General features: G+C 22.7%; 1 protein-coding gene and 1 long non-coding RNA gene across 4 annotated transcripts in view; one reads left to right on the top strand and one right to left on the bottom strand.

Annotated features, from left to right (window-relative positions):
* The window catches only part of LOC122510668 (neuronal acetylcholine receptor subunit alpha-7), a 344,417-nt gene that overhangs the window by 83,771 nt on the left and 236,673 nt on the right, over nucleotides 1-23,973 (bottom strand). Inside the window, exon 11 of one of the 3 annotated variants that reach the window (XM_043625481.1) lies at nucleotides 6,194-6,280. The exons of the other annotated variants lie outside the window; for them this stretch is intronic. Coding sequence (XP_043481416.1) covers nucleotides 6,194-6,280 — 87 coding nt within the window. The remainder of the gene's footprint in view (nucleotides 1-6,193; nucleotides 6,281-23,973) is intronic. 3 annotated transcript variants of the gene reach the window in all.
* Nucleotides 14,923-23,973, top strand: part of LOC122510687 — a 100,682-nt gene continuing 91,631 nt past the window's right edge. The window contains exon 1 of the long non-coding RNA XR_006302456.1: nucleotides 14,923-15,153. This is a non-coding gene — a long non-coding RNA (uncharacterized LOC122510687). The remainder of the gene's footprint in view (nucleotides 15,154-23,973) is intronic.

Here is a 23,973-nt window from a genome sequence, read left to right as displayed (position 1 = left end):
ACTCATATATATATATAGTATATAGTATAGTGTCAAGTGTATTTGACTCGTTGACAATTTCACTTTAAAGCAGCGCGTATATTTAATGAGCTTTCAATAGGGATTGATCGTTTGGTTTTAATTGACAATCGTAAGACGTCTATTGTTATTGCTTACACATTGAAATTTCCTCTGATTGGACCATAGAGTCGTATAATATTCACTATAATTGTGTCATTGTGACACGAGTGTAATGAAATTCTAGTTAACTTTAGCCTAGTGTTGAATTGTATTTTATATATCTGTATATTTATTCTTCTTGTCTGTATAATATAGGCACTTTTACGGGCACATAAAATTTCTGCGTATAAGTGGTCGTTTTGGTCCTTTTTTCTAATAGTCAAGAAATTTTTTCGTTACTTCGATTTGAAAACAATTATTCACACTCAGAGTTGTAATTACAATTATAATTAAAATTATCTATGTAATTATAATTACATATCTAATTATAATTACAATTATATGTATGTAATTATAATTACATATCTAATTATAATTACAATTATATTTCATACTCTCTAAATCTGAATTAGTAGTTTTCTACTAATGAAATAGTGCGGATTCGTTTACCAATTGAATTAGTAACTGTTTTTACTAATTTCTAGTAGTTTTTTACTAATTATTAGTAGAAAATTTACTAATTTGAAATAGTAAAAAATTCGTGCTACTAATTGAATTAGTAATTTTCTACTAGCAATTAGTAAAAAAACTACTAAAAATTAGTAAAAAAAGTTACTAATTCAAATTGGTAAACGAATCCGCACTAATTCAGATTTAGAGAGTAGAGAAAGAAAAACGAAAATTAATATTAATATTAATTAATAAGTAATTGTTAATAATTGATAGTAATATTTTTATTTATTAATATTCTGAATAAAATTTACTGAAATTATAAGGTTTTATTTTTCATTTCAAGATCCACTTTTACTGACTTTAATTCCAACTTAAATAAACAGTAAAGTAAACTAATTAAATAAACAGTACGAATAAATAAAATTTTATCATTATTTCATTCAAAACCAAATTTTAATTGTAAAACCAAATTTTTCACTGCAAAATAAAATCTTTTACTGTCAATACAAAATTTTAACTCTTGAATCATTTTTTTTAAACAAACAACTCTTTTGCCTTCGAATTAAATTTCTTATTATAGAACCAAATTTTTCACAATAAAACAAAATTTTGTACTTTTGAACCAAATTGTTGGCTTTCAACCAAATTTTTTACTTTTGAACCATATTTTTCGCTTTTAAAAAACATTTTTTACTCTAAAACCTAATTTTTAATTTTCGAATTAAATATTTTACCGGTAAAAGGCAATTTTTACTTTGAAACCAAATTTTTTTATCCTGGAATCAAATTTTTAACTATTGAATTAAATTTTGTTGTAATAAAATCAAATTTTTAACTATCAAATTAAATTTTTTACTGTGAAATCAAATTTTTAACACTCGAATAAAGCTTTTTTACTGTAAATTTAAATTTTTTACTATGAAACCAAACTTTTTATTTTGAAAGCAAATTTCTTAACGTAAAATTATTTTCTAATATTAAATAAACTGTAAAATTAACTAATTAAATGAGCAAGACGAATAAATAAAATTTTATTCAATTTTATACTTAATTATTTTTCAATAAAAATATATAATTTTTCATTTCTCACAGAAAACTGTTAAATGCACAGAAGATTCTGAATAAAAATTCAAAAAACTGAATTAAAAATGAAATTTCACTTATTTTAGTTAATATTTTTTCTAAAAAAAAATTATAAATAGTATTTTTGTTCCAATATTTTAAGTTAATATTTAAATATTTTAATTGTAAAACCAAATTTTTCACTGGAAAATAAAATCTTTTGCTGTCAAAACAAAATTTTAATTATTGAATCAAACTAGTTTTTAAAACAAACAACTTTTTGCCTTCGAATCAAAATTTCTTATTATAGAAATTTTAAAAATTTTTCAGAATCAAACCAAATTTATAACATTTGAACAATATTTTTCGCTTTTAACAATATTTTTTACTGTGAAACCTAATTTTTAATTCTCGAATTAAAAATTTTAGGGTTAAAAAGCAATTTTTACTTTGAAACCACATTTTTTATTCTGAAATCAAATTTTTAACTATTAAATTAAATTTTGTTGTAATAAAATCAATTTTTTAACTATCGAATTAAATTTTTTACTGTAATATCAATTTTTTAAAAATATTATAATAAATTTTTTACTGTAAAATCAAATTTTTAACTTCGAATAAAGTTTGAAACCAAACTTTTTATTTTGTAAACAAATTTTTTAATCTAAAATTATTTTCTAATATTAAACAAATCGTAAAGTTAACTAATTAAATAAACAATACGGAGAAATAAAATTTTATTCGATTTTATCGTTAATGTTTTTCAATAAAAATATATAATTTTTCAGTTTTCACAGAAAATTGTTAAATGAACAGAAGACTCTGGATAAAAATTCAAAGAACTAAAGTAAAAATGAAATTTTACTTATTTTAGTTGATATTTTTTCTAAAAAAATTGTAAATAGTATTTTTGTTTCAATATTTTAAGTTAATATTATTTAAATAAAATTTAAAAAAATGTAAATTTTCTTCTTAATTCAGTTCTCATTCAATAATTTAAATTAATAGCGATGTAATATTAAAAAAAATGAAAATTTTATTTTGAAGGAAATTTAATTGCAAATTATAATTATTCTTCTGTAAAAAATAAACAAAAAAAGTGCATTAATAATTAATAAAAAATAACATGATAAAGTATAGTGTTTGAATACAAAAATTTGTATACCTTTAGTTGTTCCTAATTCATTACTGCAAGGAAATTTAAATTTTATTTAAAAGAAAATTTTAATTGTATTAAAATTAAATTAAATTTTAATTTAATTCTTTTGTCAAAACACCAAATAATTAATAAAAATTTTAGATGAAGGAGTTGTTATTAATTGATTATTTCAATAAAATGTAAATTTTATTTAAGAAAAAAAATTAACTGTAATTTTTTTTGTCAAATAAAGTCATTACCCTCAGCGGGATTCGAACGCATGACAAATTTACGCTTTTTAATGCCTCAACGATTACGACCAACATGCTTTGATAATTTTTTCTTTGACAAAAAATAAAAAGAGAAATAATAAATAAAAATTAAGACGTAAAAGGATTTTCTGTGAAAAATAAAAAATTATATATCTCCGGTTGTTACGAATTACAGTCTTGTAGAGCTAAATATCCCTCTTGTTATATTTTTTTCTTCTTTTAATATCACATACCCAAGGAAAATGGGTATTATCGTAAAATGTAATATTATTGCCAAAGTGATATTAAGCCTTACGAGGATCATTAAGTGTGCTTTTAAAACTTCCCATTTAGAAAATTTTCTCAATATAAAATATAAAATCTTATTTTAATATCAGTATATATTATATAATATTACCTAATAATGAATTAGGGAAAAAATAAAATTAAACGGGAAACAATTTCGTAATGTCGAATATTTTGCTAAAAAATTTTATTTTAATATTAGGGGAATGTAGTCAAGGTTGGCCTACTGTCTAGGTAGGCCACTCGCGTTTTTTTGTCAAGTTCACTAGCGCCACCTACGCGCATTTTTGTCGAAGCTTGTCTTAGTGAAACCTAACTTTTTGTTCAATTACATTTTCGGAAAATCGAAAATTGTGTTTTCTGTGACGTCGGTACAAAAAAAGCTCAAAAAAAGTTTTGTGCATCATGTGAAAAACCATTAATAAAAGATAAAAAACAAATTGAATCGTCAAGGCAAGTATGCAGAAAATTTGTGGGACTCATGGTTGAAAGAAAAACAAAGTAAAAAATCGAATCCCGAAACGTATTTCTTTATGGTTACAACAATTCGGTAATGTTACTTACTGTCAAGGTCGGCCACTATGTGTTTAAAATGCGCAAAGTTGAGGACGAGCTACTTCATTTGCAAAAACTGCAATTCTGTATAACTCATAATATAATTGATCATCTTATTAATATTTTTATTTAATTTTATTAATATTTTAGTGCAAAACTTTTTTTTATTTATATTTATTTTTTTATATTGTTTATTTTTATTATTTTGTTATTTCATTAAGTTACAAACTGTAAACAATAAAGAATCAATTTTCCGTAACTCCAAACATGTTATTTTATTTTTTAACGATTAATGCCCTTTGAATTTTAAACATGGCCGACCTTGACTGTAATGGCCAACCTGGACTACAAATTTTTTTTTTTTTAAATCTTTATAACTTTTTCATTTTTAAACCTGTCAATTTACTTTGTACAGAAAAAATGTTCCTATTAAACAGGACTTTCCAACCATATACTTCAATTGTCCAAATTCATTTTTAAAAAAAAGTTATAAACAAAAGTCAAAAAGGTGGCCGACCTAGACTATGTTCCCCTAGTATATAATAATTTCTTTCCTAATCAAAGTTTTTCAAATTATATAGTGTTAAAAAATTTTTCTTTTTTTTTGCTCGACTGCTCTCCTCTCATTATCATAAGAAAATTTTATGAAAATTAACTCGCCACCCTTTTTTTTGGTCTTGTAAAAATTTATGAAGCCATTTGCACCCACTCACTAGGAAATAATTTCCCTAAGAAATTATCTTGCGCATCAAGACAGAGTTTCATAACTTTCATAATGAAGCATCACTGGCGAACCGTTATCTCATCGCTAATGTCACGAGAGAGAGAGAAAAAGAGAGAAAAAAGTGCATTAAACATTGATTATTATTGAAATTTGGTCATTATCATTAATTATTGAATTTTAATTGGCAGTTGCAATTACTTATTGAAAATATTAATTAATTAATGATATCCATTTTATTAGTTATTTATCACATTAAGTGTAATTAATGAGAAATAAAATTAGTTACTTATGGATTATAATCGGGATTATTAGAAAATAAAAACTAATGGAAAATAAAATTTTTTTTATTAAAAAGGAAATAATAAAAAATTTTATTTTTAATAATAAAGAAATTTATTTATTGAGAAATTCATAAACTCTCTGTAAATGCAAATATGATACTTTTTTTGTTCTTTTTTTAGTTTTCAATGTTTGCTTTATTCCCCATAAAGTTTAATTATTATTTTTATATAAAGTTTTATTCTGTTTTAATTATTCTTTCTTTATTGATAAAATATTACCTTATAAAATATTATTGTAAGAATATTTTAAATAAATATAAATAAATGTAATAAATCAGTTTTTATTTCAAATTCTATTTATTTTTGAAATGATTTTTTTAAAGTGAAATTTCAACGATCAGTACACAATAAACTATTTAATCTAACCATCAATGAAAAATTAATATAAAATTAAATTCTATTTCCAACATTTAAAAAGAATTCGCTCATAGTTTTATTTTATGAGATTAATGTTTGAAAAGTACATTGAATTTGCATAAGCTGATAAAAAGTATGTTACAAATGCTAGCGCTGTGTGAATCGCATTATGAAATTTGAGGCTTAATTTAATAATCAACTTGGAGTTTAAATTCTCGATTATTTTTTATTCATAAACAGGCCTCGGACTCATGAGACTATTGATACATTTTTCTCCTCAAAATAACTATTTAACTACTATTTTTGAAAATAAGTTACTAATATTATTAAATAAGTTACATACTTATTTCGTTAAAAAAAATCACTAATTTAATTATAAATAATTATAGAATTGCGAATATTGACGAACATCTAGAGATTTAATATGGAGACGCTAATCTCCACCTGCGAACGCCAAGGTCACCGCCAGATGGCAGTTGAGTAGAAAAAATCCGATTTCTCGCCATCTGGTGATGACCTTGACGCTCTCAAGTGGAGAAATTAAACCACCATTTTATCACTCAAGGATTTTTTTTATAATTAAAAAAAGTTATTTTTAAATTCAAGTCCAAGGCCTGATATAAAAGAAAAAAAATTAGTGTATTGTGTGCGAGTGTAGACAACAAAAATTTTTCCATACGGTTAAAAATATTATCGAATTATATCGGTGACGATATCGCTTAATTTTTGTTGACAATTTTTTTTTTTTTTTATTAAGAAGCGAAAATTATTCTCAAATTTTAGAGTGAAGCGAGAGATTTTCCTTTTTTTTTGGTTTTGTTTTTAACAAATGTTTTTTATTTTGTACCTAACAGGGGTATAGCGTCAGAAACTTGGGGCAGGGTCTCGGCGACGAGATTCAGGAACACCGTCAGTGATAGTAAGATGGTCACTCCTGAAACAATCGTAGCCCACCATGCTCAATCCACTGTGTCCCGTATTATTTACTTAATTTTACTTAATTATTGTGATTTATTTTATTATTTATCATCATCCAGTTTTTCCTAACAAAATATCTGTGGCTGTAATTTTAATTATTATTTTTGTTTTTGATTTTTTTTTTATACAACTCTTTGTTCTTGGTTGGTAGTCTTGAATAGAAACTCCCGACAAAAAAAATTATTCAACACACACAAACTGTAATTATTTATGGTTAATTACCGAAATATATGGTTATTTGTGTACTCTCCATTGCCAGCTCGAATTTTTATCAAAAACCTTATTGTCTCATTGAATTTTTTCAGTTAATTGCATTTAATTGAACTTAATTACAACAATTTCTGTAATTAATTATTATTATAATTAATATAAAATAATTATCGTAATTATTAAAATTAGTATAAAAATTATAATTATTTTAAAATTTATTGTATATATTAATAATAATAATAATTATATTAATAAAATGAGTATTAATTAATTAATGATTATTAAAATTAATTAATTACTATTTGTGATTAATTACTATAGTTAATTAATTATTGCTATTAATTTAATTACAATAATTGTCATAACTAATAGAATTTTATGGTACATTAATTAATTATTGTCAATTAATTCTACATAATTAATTTTGAATGAAATATTTGAAACCTTAAAAATTTTATTTTTAAAATACAATATTTCCAAATTTAGATATTGCAATTATTGGAATAATTTTAATTATTTAACATTTAATCCTTTTATTCTGAAAAATGTATTAAATTTAAAAAGAATTTCATTTACACAAAACTTCTATTATTCTTCGCCATTGTTACAGCAACTATTTTGTTTTCCAGTAATTTGAAATTGTTTCTGCTTTTTCATTTTATATTTTTTTTTTGTTACGTACATATTTTCATTTTTCAAAAAAAAAAAAAATAATGCATACGCAAACAAAAAAAGAAAAAATCGAGAGCAGAGTCTAAATTTCTTTTTTTTCGAAAAATAAACAAAAAAGATAAATTCACATTCCCGAAAGAATGATTTGATTACAATATAAAATCCAATTGAAATGATGTTAATTATTTCATGTCTATAGATTTAAAATTAATTATTCTATGAAAAAGGAAAAAAAATATAATGTGGAAGAAAGAAAAAATTTTTAATGTGAGAATTATTAATTGAAAAATTTCAAAAAGAAGAGGAAAAAATGAGAGGGATAAAATAAAAAGTGTAAAAATTTTTAACTACAGTACAGGGAAAAAAGGAGCTTATAGTATACGTATATATAGATGCTCTATGATAAAAAAGCAAAGTGTCGGGTTAGTAGGACATATCCTGAGGCACCGAGTGTTATTGGAGAGTAAAAATATTCGAAAAAAAAGAAGTGGAAGACAAAGGCTTTATGTTAAACAAATTATGGAAGATGTACGAGTTGAGTGCGAGTATACGGAAATGAAAAGATTCACTTAGAAAACGTGAAATAAAGTGCGTCAACTTTTTTCACTTTTAATAAATTATTAACAATTTATTTTTTAATAATAAACATTTCTTTTCAATATTTTTTTCCATGAATTTATTTTTCTTTTTGATAAAACTTTTATTGAGGTTTTCGTGGAACTCTTCTATAATTTTTACAGAACCGTTACTGATTTTTTGCCGAATGGTCAGAGAATTCTTAAATGCTACTTAGTTTTATAGAACCGTTCAGAATTTTACAAAATTTTTGGCGAATTTTTTCAGAACTGGTTCTATATTTTTAATGAACTGTTGGCGAATTTTTAACTAACTGTTACTGAATGTTTATCGAACTGCATGTAATTTTTCAAAATTATGAATGAATTTTTACAGAATTAGTAGTAAATTTTTAGAGAACTGTTACCGAATTTTTTACAAAATTGTTACTGAGTATTTACAAAACTGTTAGTGAAGTTTTACTGAACCGTTCTAGTGTTTTTTTTTTTTTTTTTTTTTTTGATGAAATTGTTATTGAATTTTTACACAACTGTTGTAACGAAACTATTATCTCTTTAAATCCTTTACTTTACATAATATTTAAATTGCGATTATGTAATTTCGATTCCTATCTTTTATATCTATATTATAATTTTCTATTGTTCTATAATGAAAAAACTTTATGCACTATATGTATGAGTAAAGTAGTTTATAAGTTAGGCGTCTCACGGGATCTGCTTTCAATTAGTCAGAAAAGTTATGACATTAAAGTGCCATAGAGATAACAAAGATGTTAAAATTTTAATGTATACTAATTTTATTTGAGGTAAAACTTGATCATGTGATCAGACTTCAACTATCGTATTTCGAAAACTTATGATTAGTATTCACTTTAGCAAACTACCTTATATTACAGTCAAGTTACTCTATATTTAGTTATAAAAGTTTCCAATATTCATTTATGTCTGATATATTCTGTGTTTATTCGCAGAAATTAAATTTCACACATTCAAATTTAGCATTCATTATTATTTTCTTGATGTTTTATTTTATTATTTTTGAATTTATTTCTTTTTTAATGTTTCATATTTTTGTATTTTTGGATTCTTGCATTTTTAGATTCTTGTATTTTTCTATTTTTGTATTTTTGTATTTTTGTATTTTTCTATTTTTCTATTGTTCCAACAATATAACTCAATTGCCTAATTTTATAATTCAAAAGAAGTTACATATAAACAAAGTTCAAAAGGTGGTCCAAACTTGATTATGTTCCTCCATTTTTGCATTTTTTTTTAATTTTATATTTTTAAATTTTTATGTTTGTAACTTTTATATTCTTGTTTTTATATTTCTACTATATTTTCATAGTTTATATTTTTTCATATTTTCATATTTTATATTTTCATTTTTCCATATTTTCATATTTTTATTTTTTCATATTTTCATATTTTATATTTTTAAATATTTTATTTTATTAAATCTTGTCAATATTTGTACTCACATATATTTCAATAATTATTTATTGACGTGAAGATTTTATTTTTTCACATATTCACATAGAAATGTAGAGCACACAATATTTTAAGTTCCCTGTTGAATTTTTGCTTTCAGCTGTCTGTCTCGTGGATATATTTGTAATCCTTTTCGTGAATGTTCGTGAATGAATCTATGTGTGAGTTTTGAAAACTGCTGTCCATCCTTATACAAAGAAAGCAGCTTATATGTAAATATATATGTATTTACCTCACATTTATGGGGTAAATCGATTTTTTTTAATACTTTCCACTATTCTTCTTTTGAAAAAAAATCGTTTTCCCTTAAAAAAAAAAATGTAACTCACTTTTCTTCCTTCTTTTTCTAAATATTGATAAGAAGTCGGAAAACCAGGTTCACTTTCGTAATAAATTGCGCTCAAAAGCGTAAGAGAAAAACTTTTAACCTAATTACCTTTGAAAAAGTTCTGTCAAGTATTCAGTGACACATTTTCTTTTTTTACATTTATAAAAAAAAAAATGCAATAATATCAACATTTGGGTCGTGAATTTTTCAATGTTTTTAGAGAAAGAAAGAGAGAAAATGGTAGTTTACTAGTGTAATATGAAATTTTTATTTTAGAAGATTTTTCTCCTCTACTCTCTAAATCTGAATATGTGAAAATTCACATATTTGTACGTTATAAGTCGTCTTCTCGATTAATAAGTGCATATGCACTTATAATAAGTGAAATTTCACTCAGAATAAGTGAAAAATTCACTTATTTATAAGTGTATATGCACTTATTGATCGAGAGGACGACTTATAACGTACAATAAGTGAAATTTCACATATTCAGATTTAGAGAGTAAGGAATTAGTATTCAGAAAAATTTTCTTTATGGAATATAATTTTCATTTAGAAAAATTTTCATTTCACGAACGATTTTATTCTTTTTTTTTAACTATAGTTTCATTAAAGGAGAATTTTAGATTTTTTATTTCTGCTAAATAGAAATTTCACTGAATACAAATTGTGCTAATTAGAAATAATACGAAATAAAAATTCTGCTAAATATAAATTCTACTTAATATAAACTCTGCTAAATATGAATTCTGCTCTCTAGAAATTCTGCTAAATAGAAATTCTACTAAATAAAAATTCTGCTAAATATAAAATTTTTCTAAATAGAAATTCCACTATTTAGGAGTTTTGCTAAATAAAAATTCTGCTAAATAGAAATTGTACGAAATAAAAATTCTTTCTAACAATCGAGACAATAATTAAAAAAAAAATTTCCTAATAAGAAACATTTCTTTTAAATAAAAATTCCTCCAAATAGAAAAAATCGTATTTAGAAATAAGAATTCATTTCGTTGAACAATCCACTAAATCCATCAAAAGTTTAATTAAATAAAAACTCTATTTATCAAATATTAAAAAAAAAAAAGATGAACCCCCATATCACCGAAAATATTTGCCTCTACACCCGTTTGAAATGTAATAAACCAATCAATGTTCATTGAATAATAGTGAGAGGAAAAAAACTGTTTTCTATATACAATACTGTATATATATATAACCAGTTGAGAAATAATTATTCACGCAAATTGGAGAGCTGCTCTCGACAGACTTGCCTTGTTAGTGGGAAATTTAACAACACGGAATATATTCATGTTCAATGTGAATGGTTATTCAAGAGGAAAATAATTGTGTGATCTTATTTCCATTTCCTTTTTTTCTTTTATTTACACAATAATTTCTTTCTCTTAAATCTGTCGATGATCATTGTCACGTTTCAAGGAAAATGGTTTTTCCTATAATGTGCTATATTTATAAATTTAATAATACGTATATAATAAATTTTATGCATTATTAAACATATTGCTATTAATATAATATGTGAACAATAATTTTTTATTTTGTAATTATTAATAATTTTTTAATAATTTTTTATGCTTTCAAAATTTTTTATTTACAAATAGCAACTTTAATTTTTGAATAATTACAAATTTCAGGAAAGTATTGGAGTGTTTTTAAAATTTTGATAAATATTTTTCGACAGAATTTATTTTCTAAAATTTTAATAAAATTCTTCGCAACAATTAAATAATTTTTATAAATAATACAATTTTTCTCAAGAATTTACTTATTTTTAATACAATTCTGATAAACTTTTTCGAAAGGATTCAATTATTTAAAAAAAAAAACTGTAATACAATTTTTCTAAAGGATTCAATTATTCTCAAAAATTTTGATAACATTATTTTTTGTAAGAATTGATTTATTTTCATAAATAATAAATTTCTTCATAATGAATTTAATTACTTTCAGAAGAATTTTTATACAATTTCTTCAAAGAAATCAATTATTTTCTAAAATTGTAATAAAATTCAGAAAAAAATTCAAATATTTCCAACAAATTTTCATTAAATTCAATAAAGTTAATAAAAAAACTATTATTTTCAAAAAATCTGAAGAAATTCTTCAAAAGAATTAAATTATTTACGAAAACTAATATAATGGTGCAATGAAATTTAATTTTCTGTTGATAATTTTGATAAAATTTAATAATAAAATTATTAATTATCAATTATTAACAAAATCGACTATATTTTAATAAAATTCTTTGAATAAATTCAATCATTTTACTGAATTGCAATAAAATTGTGAGAAGAATTTTATTTTATTTTCTAAAATTTTTAATGAAATTTAATAATCAAAATGTTTAATTACAATTATTATCAATCACGATTATTTTGAAAATTGGAAATAAATTAAAATAAAAAATTACTTTCAAAATTGTCAATTAAAATTTAAAATTATTACAAAAATCTTTTATTTAAAAATTTTTTTTTTTAATTCTTCAAAACAATGAAATTATTTTCATAAATGTTAATAAAGATCTTCAAGAGAATTCAATTATTATCAATAAAATTTTAATGAATTTTCTCCAATAATAAATTAAATTATTTTCCAAAATTTTGATAAAATTCTTCGAGGGAATTCAATTATTTTCAGTAGAATTTTCATAAAATTCAATGAATATTATTTTCAAAAAAAACTATTATTTTTAAAAAGCCTAAAGAAATTCTTCAAAAAAATTAAATTATTTACGAAAACTCTAATATAATGGTTCAATGGAATTTTAATTTTCTATTAATAATTTTTATAAAATGTAATAATAAAATTATTAGTTATCAATTTATTAACAAAATCGACTATATTTTAATAAAATTCTTTGAATAAATTCAATCATTTTACTAAATTGCAATTAAATTGATGAGAATAATTTTATTTTATTTTCTTAAAATTTTTAATAAAATTCAATGATTAATTTGAAATAAAAAATTACTTTTAAAGTTTTCAATTGAAATTATTGAAAAAATCTATTATTTTTTTTTAAATTCAAAAAATTCTTCAATACAATGAAATTATTTTCTAAATTTTGATAAAATTCTTGTCAAGAATGCAATGATTTGAAATAAATTAATTTTAAAATTGATTATTTTATTGATAATAGTATTAATTAACAATTAGCAGTCATTTCTCGATAGATAAACCTTTAGTAAATTGAAATTCTTTAAAATTGACATTCATTTCTGGTTCCTTGAAAATATTTTGGTAGGTGAACGTAGTCAGGGTTGGACCCCCGCAATTACTAATTTCTAATTTTATTCATTGTTAAGAATTATTTACAATTTGCTTATTATTGTAACAATTTATAATAATATTCATTAGTGTGCTAATATTATTATTTGCTTTCTGTTAAAACCGTCTTTTAAATTATAAAATAATAATTATTATTAATATATATTATTTTTATTATATTACAATTATAATAATTATTACAATAATTATATATATAATAAATAATAAATATTATAATAAATAACAATTATAATATAATATTATTATTAATGTTAATATGCACATAATATGTCATTTGTCTGTTAAACTATTTGTTTACACAATTTCGTAGATTGCTGAAGCATGCGCTTTCATAACTCTTAAGTTAATGGTTGTTAGTGTGAGCGAGAGATAGAGAGAGATGGAAAATCAAAGACTCAAAGTTCCAAGTGGTAACTTTCGGTCCAAAGTTACACTATGGGAAATTTCGAGAGAAAATTATTCAAGCATTCATTTCAAAATTTGCGACGTGCAAGAAGTTCCTTTTCAAGAAAGTTTACGTTAAGGTTAACGTCGACCTAAGACCTTCTTGCTGAATTCAATTCACAATTAATTGCCCACTCGTTAAACGTTTTAGTGCACTCGTTGCAAATCTTAATTTTCTCTTTTCCTTTCTTCCTTCTCGTCGCAATGTAGATATATATTTTTTCTCTCCCTCTTCACGTACTGCCTTAAATATGTTGTTTTTTGGTCTCCAAAAAAGAAAAGAAGAGTTGAAAAAAAATATCCGTAAAGTAGAGAACCTATTTAAATTCGCTTTGCTCGGAATTTCACGGACATTTTCAGAACAAAAAAAGAATGTGCTGTCGTTTGCAGAGCTTTTTAAAAGTTTATGAGCAATCGTAGGGCACACACACAGAGAGACACACATTTATGTATATATATATATATAAATCCACGTCTCACTTCATGGCCAATATCCTTTTCATACAAATTCATGCGTTTCATTTGAATTTCACAAGAAAAACAATTTATATTCTTCTGAGGCTCAAGAAACGTCATTTTATGCGGTCTTCGGCGCAGGTAAAGCTTTTGCGGTTATATTCCGTATACTCGAGTCATTGCATAAAATTCTATCTATGTCAAGTATTCATAAAATTCTCTTTATTCAGTTTATCATTTTTCCCTCTTTCAAAGTTCTGATTTTAATTGTTTTTCCTCTTTAAAAAATGGAGTGCTTAATCTTTCCTTTTTAGATCTAATTTTAAAATGAGGGGAAATTTATTATTTCTTATCAAAAATTTTTCTGAAAATAAAAATGTTTTTTTTGTAAATTTTTTGTAACTGGGTGTGATTTTTCTGAAAGTGACATTTTTGATGTCTTGATGAATATTCTCTAATATAATTATTAACCATTTTCATAGTTAATATTTAGTACATACTGATCATTTAAACAAAAATTAAACAATTTTATTGAAACTGAATTTATGCAATTGCTAACATAATTTCATTCCTTTTAACATGTTTCTAATAGAACTTCTATAAAAAAACTAAATTTTTATTTTTTAATTGTTTTCGGAATCGCTGAATTCGAATTTTTGTTTCAAAAGAAAAAATTCAAAATGTCGACCAAAAAAATTTTTAGTTTAACGACTTTTAAATATTTTTGGTCACCATTTTGAATTTTTTATTCTCTACCAAAAATTTTGAGGCAAAGTTATAAATTTCAAAATAAAAATATTTATTTTTAAATAAAATGTTCACTGTTTTTTTAAGGATATCGAATTGAGAAAAAAATTATATCAAAATAGTTGCGAAGCAACATTTTGATACGATTTTTGTCTCAATTTGATATCCTTAAAAAAATAGTGTTATTTAACTTCATTTAAAAATAAATATTCATTAGTTAATAATTTTCGAAAAAGCTAAAAAAAATTACAATTTTATATTAATTTAAAAATTTAAAAATTACTCTAATTACTGGAACGACAAAATAGTTTTTCCATGTATCCTTTGAAAATTATTATATTATTCACAAAAAACAGTATTTATTTAAAAATTAAATATTTAATTGAGTTTTCAATTAATTGAAATTAAATTTTTCAATATGAGACAATAAAGTTTTTTTGTTTTGAGTGTGTATGTTTAATTTACAGGGACTTTTGAATCGTTTACTTAACGGCGATTTCGAGCTGGCATTTAACTGCAATCAACGTCTATAGATGGGTGCTGCTGCGGTTATTATTATTAAGAAAACTTACCTTCCCACATGGTCTGAAAAAATATTCAGTAAGTACACATAAGAAAAAATATATACGAAAAAAAAATTTTTTTTTTTTGGTTATTAATTCAATTTATTTTATCTTAAAATTTAATTAATAATAGAAAAAAAATCCAGTTGACTTGGCAGTGAAAGGGTGATTTTCTTTCTCTATTTTTTCAAACAATATTATGCTGGCTTTTTTTCTTTTCTTTTTTTTTTGAGAACCCGTTCAATTAGGACTTTATAATAACAACGTTTTCCAATTTGCACAAATATTAGCTAATTACTTTTTTTTAAGGGAATTACTGGAATATATCGCGAATTAAGTTTGATGTGATCTTAGTAAAAGTGTTTTTAAAAAAATCTGTAAATAATGTGTAAAAAAATGTGTACAAAATGTGTACAACATGTGTTAAAAAATGTATTAAAAAATGTGCTAAAAAATATGGAAAAAAATTGTAAAATACAATTCTTCCTCTATGAAGTAGCAAAATAGAAAATTTTTTAAAAAATTAAAGAAACATTGAAAAAAGTCAAAGAAAAATTTCTGAGAAAATTGCTTTTGTCTTGAAATTAGTTCTTTTATTTACCTTTGGCAATTACGGAATAAAAAATAATAAATAATTATTTTTTCGATTTTTCCCGATCGATTGAATTTAAAATTACATTTTAATTTAAAATTTAAAAGGAAAATTGTTTATTATACTTTAAAAACTGTCATGCACAGAAATGAGATTTTATTTGGAAAATATACTAAAAAATTAATTGAATTTCATGAAAAAAAAATAATTAGCTACGTGAAAAAATTAATTACATTTACTAAAAAATTTATTAGGTAGATCAGAAAATTAATTAAACGTGTCATAAAAAATTGTCAAAAAAAAAATTCTCGAAACGTTAATCTAAAAATGTAATTAAAATATTATAAACGAATTTTAATTCTTATTGTAATATTTTTAGTATGAATATTATTTATTGAATATAATTTATTTTTCATATAGAAAACTATTATTTTTTAATTCAAAATTCATATATGAAAATTTGCGACGGGTTAAATTACAAATTATAGTCAATTTTGTGTCCAAAGGGTATTTATATTTATTATTTTATTTTGCCAAAATAAATTATATAATAATTAAGTTAACTTAATTTTCAATGGTAACGGCTCCTATTTTATTGTTTAAATTACAGGCTAAATTTAATGCAGCTACAAGTTACGTTATCGGCACTCGACCTCGTCTCGTTTATCTTTGTTTTTTTTTATTATAAATTTTCCCTCTCTTTCTTCTTCTATTTCAATAATGACCAAGCAGTAAGGCGGCAATTGCGGGTAAACAAGCCAGGAAACCAGAATTGACGGTAATTCTAAACCCCCTTTCTATCTTTACAACCACCCCCACCTTCTGGTGACTATATATGTATGTATACACACACACACACATATATATATATATATCCTATCACTGCCAAATTGTCTGGTTTTGCTTCTATTCAGGTAGATACCAATCTTAAATAGCTTTCATGTATAATACACTAAATTGCTATATATATATAAATGGGGCATTCTTTCTAAAATGTCCCAGTTTAAAAAAGAAAAAAGAAAAGAAAGTTTTCAAATTGGCTTGAAATTTCGGTAAATTGTTGTCCTAATGTGAAAGTGAAAAAAAAAATCCCTCTAAACTGTATTAGCTCATTTGGGGAAAATTTGTTGAAAGCAGAGTTACTTTTTGGGTAATTCGTTTTTGAAATATTTAACAATATTTAAAGTTCTCCTCTAACTTTTATACGTAATTTATTTTTTATTTCGATGGTTTTTTTTTGAAAGCATTAAATTTTTATTTTTGAAAAATAAAGGAATAGAATAACAGATTAATTAACAAGACCAAATTATTTCCATTTCTTTTATTTTCTTACTTTATTCGCGATTTATTTATTTTTTTTTTATTTACAAATAAACGCGACAGGCACTTTTTTAATTTTATTATTTTCTTTTATTTAAAACATTTTTTCCCTCTATTTTACTATTGTTTTTCTTTTGCTTCTATTTTTTTCTTGTTTTGCCTTTTTTTGTGCTTTAATTTTTTTCCTTGTTTTGTCTTTTTTCTCATTTTTCTGCTTTCATTTTTTCTTTTTTACCTTTTTCACTCTTTTTTATTTTTTTTTAATTTTATTTTCATCTTTATTTAAAATAGATTTAGAGTTTTTTTCCCTTTGCTTAGACAATCAATTTAGTGAAATTTCAAAATTTCGAGAGTCAATTTTTTAAAAAAGATTTTCTCTATTTTTTAAAACTGAGACAAATGAGAAAAAATGCCAGATTATTATAGTTCTTTTTTTTGTACAATCATTCGAGAGAGAGAGATGAACTCAACAGGCGACGCTCGTTTCGAAAACTATTTCTCCGTATATAATACTACAAGTATTACACCAGAGAGCAATATTTCCGACCAAGTCTCGAAAATCGAGAACTCTTCCCCTGATCCGATTGGTCTGATAATGATATTGAGAGATCGGAATGAATTTTTCTGTCACAGGGCCATCGTGAAAATTGTCGACTATTCTCAGATATTCCTCTTCGCATTTCTTTCCCTTGTTTTTCGATTTTTATTACATTTCCCCTTTATTATTATTATTATTTACTTTTTTATTTTATTTATTTTTATTTATTCTTTTTCCTGAAAAAAATTACTTTTCACAAATAATTCCATTGTTAGAACTCTTTTTAGTAAAGAAAATATCCGGAAGAAAGAAAAAGTAAATTTAATTAATTAAAAAACAAATAAATAATTAAACATAAAAAAATTAACAACAATTAATTTACAAAAATATGTCAGTAAATAAGAAAAAAATATCAGTGAAAGAATTAGAGACTAAATTATAATTTAACGAAATTATATTCAAAATTAATTTGTTTTCCAATTTATTTTTTCGTGAGAAAATCTTTCTTTTAGGAAAGGTAAAAAAAGTAGCTTTTTCTTTAAAAAACGTAAGCTGTAGTTTTTTTTTTTTTAAAGAAAAAAGGTATAAATTTTTTTTACATTTCTTTGGTGTGTGTGTATGAAAAAATTTCTTTTTGTCGTTTACTTTGTAGAGTTTATAATTAATTATGAAAGTAATTAATAATACATTCAATTTAGAATCCAGAGTCAATTTCTATGAAAATTTCATTATAATTCCCTTTACATTGCTCTATAACGTTTATTTGCCTCCAGCTAATAAATTTCTTCGTTCAATGGAGAAACAGAGATTTGTCTGCAATAAGATTAATTTCTCTTATTTAATACTCTTAATTAATACTATTACGGTACTATAAATTACTTCCATTCTTATCTCACTGACTGCTAATTTACATTCCCTTATAACAAATTATCATCTTTGTAATTTTCAATGAATATGTTTCTAATTATTATTTTTATTATTATTTCCTCTATAACATTATATTCGACTATAATAATATTATGTTAATTATGTGAACTTCAAACATATATTAATTATACTATTTTATTGTATATCTTTATATTGTCATATTATATTATTTTCATAAATAAATATAGAAATAAATATTAAATTTTAAAATATGAACTATATTAACTTTAATAATAATAATTTTATAAATTATTTTTTACTAAAAATGTAATTAATAAAAAATTAAAAATAAATAATAAAATGAATACAGCTAAGTATTGATTCTACTATTTTGTACAAATTTTGTATTGTAGTTAAATTAACCATAACAAATATTATTATTATTATTTTTAAAATTAAATAGATACCTATCAATTTAATTAAGAAAAAATCAATTAATCAAGGAATTGATTTATTCAATTCTAAAAACTAAATAAATAAATATTTATTCCAAAAAGTGAATAAATGAATAAAAATTAATTAAAAATTATGTAGTGTTAAAAATTAGAAACAAAAATCTCGTGAGTTAATTCATTAAAAAATTTTTTTAAAGAAAATAATTCAGAAATGAAAATAAAGTTTTCCTCTATCAATAGACAATAAGGGAAAAAATTGACCTGGATTAAAAAGTTTTTCCCATGATAAGCACAAATTTTCTTTACATACAAATCTTGAAGTAAACATAAAGTAACTTTAATGTGCCGTAATTTTCTGTGAATTGTCCATTTGGGAAAAATACTTATTCCTCTTATTCTTTTTTTTGGGGGGAAAGTCACGTCTGAAAAGTCAAGGAAAATAAAGAGGAATGCGGAATTCGCCTGTCACGATGGCCCTTGTGAATTGCATGCACTTTGTGGATTCATGTGCAAAACCCCAAAAATTCAGACACAATTATACGAGTTGATATCGTGTTTTGTTGAAAATTTATTGAGAAAAAAAAATTTAAAATAGAAATCTTTACAAAAAAAAATTTTTTTTTAAAATATTTCTGACTCGGTATAATTGTGCTTCAATCAGGACGCATGAATTTTAATAATTTTTATGTTTATTTAATGAACCTGGTTTCATTTTTTTCATGAGAAAATTTTTATTCAAGCGAAATTTAATTTAATTAAATTTTCTCTTTAGCTAAATTTTCCAAAAAATATATTTTTTATTTAAAAAATTCCTATTATTCCATATTATTATTAAGCAAAATTTTTATTTAATTCTTTATTGAACAGAATTTTTATTCAAAACAATTTTATTCAAAACAATTTTATTTGAAAGAATTTTTATACAAATAATTTTTTTATTTAGAAGAATTAACAATTTAGGAAAATTTTTATTCAGATAAATATTTAAGTTAAATAAAATCTCTGCTAAATGGTAATTTTCAAAAATAAAAATTTTGTTAAATAAAAATTTCGATAAATAAAAATGTTCATCATTAGAAATTCTGTTAAATAAGAATTCTACTGAATAAAAAAGTTCATCAATAGAAATTCTGTAAAATAAAAATTCAGCTAAATAAAAATTTCCTTAAGAAGAAATTCTGCTAACTAAATTTCTATTAAATAATTTTGCCAAATGGAATTCTAACAGGCAAAATTTTATTAAGCAGAATTATTAATTTGGTTAAATAAATTTTCTTCGAACAAAATTAGGTCAAATTAAATTTGCTTAAATAACATTCGGTAAAATTAATTTTGTCCAAATAAAATTTGGTGAAATAAAATTCTGTCTAATAAAATTCAGTCAAATAAAATTTTCCCTTTATGAGAAATCAATTAAATATAAATTTTCTAAAAAAAAATTCATGCGTCCCTGTGAATTATTTTCTACCCAATATTCGTATCGACATAATTCAAAGTGGTTCGAAAACGATTTAACATTCTCGAAATTTGAATAAATATATATATTTTCAATTGAAAAATAAAGAATCACCGTTTCAAATGAGACGGTGCGGTGGATTGCCACCGCGATATAGAAGAAATCGCCTCCATAGAATTTCATGAGACGCATTTTTCAAAAATTGTTTTCATCGCCAATCTATATATACAATATGGTTTTGAGGGGGGGAATGACCAATTTTTATCTCTGTATATTTGATATCTACACGATATAAGGGATCATCATTTTCCATCCATGTCTTTTTACTCGTTTGAAATCGTGAACGAGTAAAAAAGTTGCGGGAAAAAAATGAAAGTAAAATAAAATATCAAGAGAAATTATAATCTATATTATATATATATATTATAGTATATATTATTTATTATAATATTATTATAACTGTTTTTTTGTTAATTATAATTTAATTTTAATTATATTTTTATTTATTATAATATTATAATGATATTTTTATTAATTATAATATTATAATTAGTATTTTAATATTTCCCGTTTATTAATAAATAAATATTAATAATAATAATATAATTAATAATCTTTATTTTTTCCCGTTATTTTATTTTACTTTTTTTTCACATTAACATAAAAAATAGAGAGAAAAATAAAAAGATTGACTTGTTATTGAAAAACAGAGAAAAAAAAAATAATATCTTTTCCACATAGTCTCCAAAAAATGTCCGATTGAGTGGTTTCTCGACCGCTCAGGAAGTTCTCGATAGCTGAAAGAATCTTTAAAGGATTAATTGAATGTTACTTAAAATAGGTGCAGGTGCTCGCATCACTGAGCACAACGTGATGAGAATGACAAAATCGAAATTATTATTCGCTTAGCGTCTCTTTCCTTTTAAAGTTCGATACGCTGTTTTTTTTCTTCGTTTTTATTATTAATTTACGTACATATAGGAGAAAAAAGCGAACATACTGGAAAAGCGAGACATGCAGTCGAAAATAAATAAACTATTTATTAAATCTTATTTAATATTTATCATCAAATTATTCATTTGTTTTTTGGTTTTTACTTTTTGCATTTTTCATTTGAAAATTTTTATCATTTGAGAAAAGTAGTCTTAAGGGAAAGCAGAGAAGTCAACATGCATATATATATATATTTAAAGGAGAATACAAAATTTGTTTAGAAATAAATACAAAAAAAATTTTGTTTCAAATATTAATATTATTTCTGGAAAAAAAAATTATTTGATTCGAATAATCTACCTATTGTTATCTATTATTAAATAAATTAAAAAATATTTACTTGAATCAAATAATTTTTATCTCGATTTTTACTTAAATCAAATAAATTCTAATTGAACCAATAAATTCAGTATTTGAATAAAATAAAATATTATCAAATAATTTTTATTTTATTCAAATTTTATTTGCTTTAAATACTAAAATTAGTGGTTCAAAAACAATTTATTTGATTTAAATAAAAGTCAAGATAAAAATTATTTGACTCAGGTAAATATTTATTTAATAATAAACAACTAATCGGTTATTTGAATCAAATACATTTTTTCAGTGTTTATTTAAAATTTATTTGAAATAATATATTAATATTACAATACTATATTAATATTTAAATATTGATATAATATTTTAATATTTACATATATTTAAATATTGATATATTATTTTAATATTTACAAATATATTTAAATATTGGTATATATTTTAAATATTAACTAAATTATTTTAAATATTATATTAATTTTCAAAATCAATTTTTTTCTCACTAATTATCAAGTGATTTAATTATGCAGTGCTCATTTAATTTTTCTTTTTAAACACTACAAAAATATTTAAATCTTTGGTGTTAATTATTTGAATTTTTTATGTTGATTTAAATCTTTTGTGTTAATTTTCATCCTTATTATTTAAATTTTTTTCTCTGAAAATTTCAATCACTTCGATTGAATTTCAATTCATTTGTGTCAATAATTATTAGATATTCGGTTTACAATAAATGAAATCTAATTTTATAATTATTAGGAAAAAAATCTTACCTGTTCACGAGAGGCCAGTAAATAATTTCTCGACGATAACTGAAAATTTATCTTTTAGAAAAAAATATTTTATTGTGAAATAAACTAAAACTACTTTCGAAAAAAAAATGGTTTTCTACTTTTTCGAAAAAAGTAATTTTACTTTCTTGAAAGCAGCAATTTTTCCTTTTTCGAAAAATAGTTTTTTTCTATTAGTCATTTTTTGCTTCTTTAAAAAAGCAATTTTTTACTCTTTTTAAACTTATTTTCAGAATAATCCTTTGAGAGAAAATCTAAAGAAATTTCGTTGACCTAGAAAACATTAATTTTTCTCTACAAAATTCATTATATATATATATTCATTATTATTATTATAAATTTCATTATATATATGTGTGTTGCATTACTGTACGTATAAAACTGCTACCCTGGAGAAATACTTTCTCAAAATATTTAAACTATAAGATAAAAATTTATTTTCAAAGAAAACATTCATGCAAGTCAATTGCTAGGTATATAAAGGTAATTATCGACTTTGTCTTGTTTCACCAGTGTGCTCGCCCCTTAAAGGCAGAGAGAGGATGCAAGAAACGCAAGATTTCCCGTTGAGAAGAGAGTGTAGCTAATTTGTTTATGAGAGAGAAAAGTATAATGACTACCACAAGTAAAAAAAAAAGTAAAAATAAAAATAAGAATAAAAATAAATAAAATAAAATATAGAAAAGAGAGAGAGAGAGAAAGAGCATTACCGTTAGCACGCTACACAAAAGAATTTGCTTTTAGTTTCATTTTTTTTATCGTTTTGTTTTTTAAGAAGTGCTTTAGAGTCTGCTTTTTACCAAGAGCTACCCGCGGCAGCGTTTTAATTAAAGTCGAGCATTGTTTTTTTATTTTTTTTTTATTTTTATATTTTTTTTTTATTATTATTAGTACGTAATTTGAAATGGTCGTCAAAAGTTAAATCTCAGGAGTCATCATATCATTATCATTCTTGTAAGAATTGTGTATTTTTTTCTACCCCAAAAAATTCCCTTTTTTCTTTTTTTAAGAAAAATATTTTTTTCTTGGTGAGATCCGCTGCTTGCTCATAAGATTTTCGCTTAAAATGCTGTTTCAGGCGATGAAGAATTCTATCTGTGATAGAATTCAAATTTCCAGATTAATTTTTGTTTTGAAATAGAATTATTTTTTTGTTGTTGAACAAATCAAATTTTTTGATACGTAACCGATGGTGCTTTGAGTCATAGATTTTAAAAAACTGTTGAAACTGTCGTTTTTGGAAGTTTGCGTCAGGGAATTGCGGAGGATTGCGGGATTTAAAAAAAAAATAAATAAAAAGACAAAAATAGGAACTGCGTGCAAGAAAATTTTAGAGGGGAAACTTTTTTTGGAGCGACAGGAAAACGAGATACAATTATGGAATTTTTACTGTAAAATCGAATTTCAATTTTACTGTCATATTAATTATTTGAATGGAATTTAACTGTCAAACTTGATATTAATTTTGTTGCAAAATTTGAATTGAATTTTGCTGTCAAACTTGATTTCAATTTTGTTGCAAAATTT

Source organism: Leptopilina heterotoma, unplaced genomic scaffold, assembly GCF_015476425.1.
Source record: "Leptopilina heterotoma isolate Lh14 unplaced genomic scaffold, ASM1547642v1 Lhet_120, whole genome shotgun sequence".
Taxonomy (NCBI): domain Eukaryota; kingdom Metazoa; phylum Arthropoda; class Insecta; order Hymenoptera; family Figitidae; genus Leptopilina; species Leptopilina heterotoma.
This window is presented reverse-complemented; position numbering and strand designations above follow the sequence as displayed.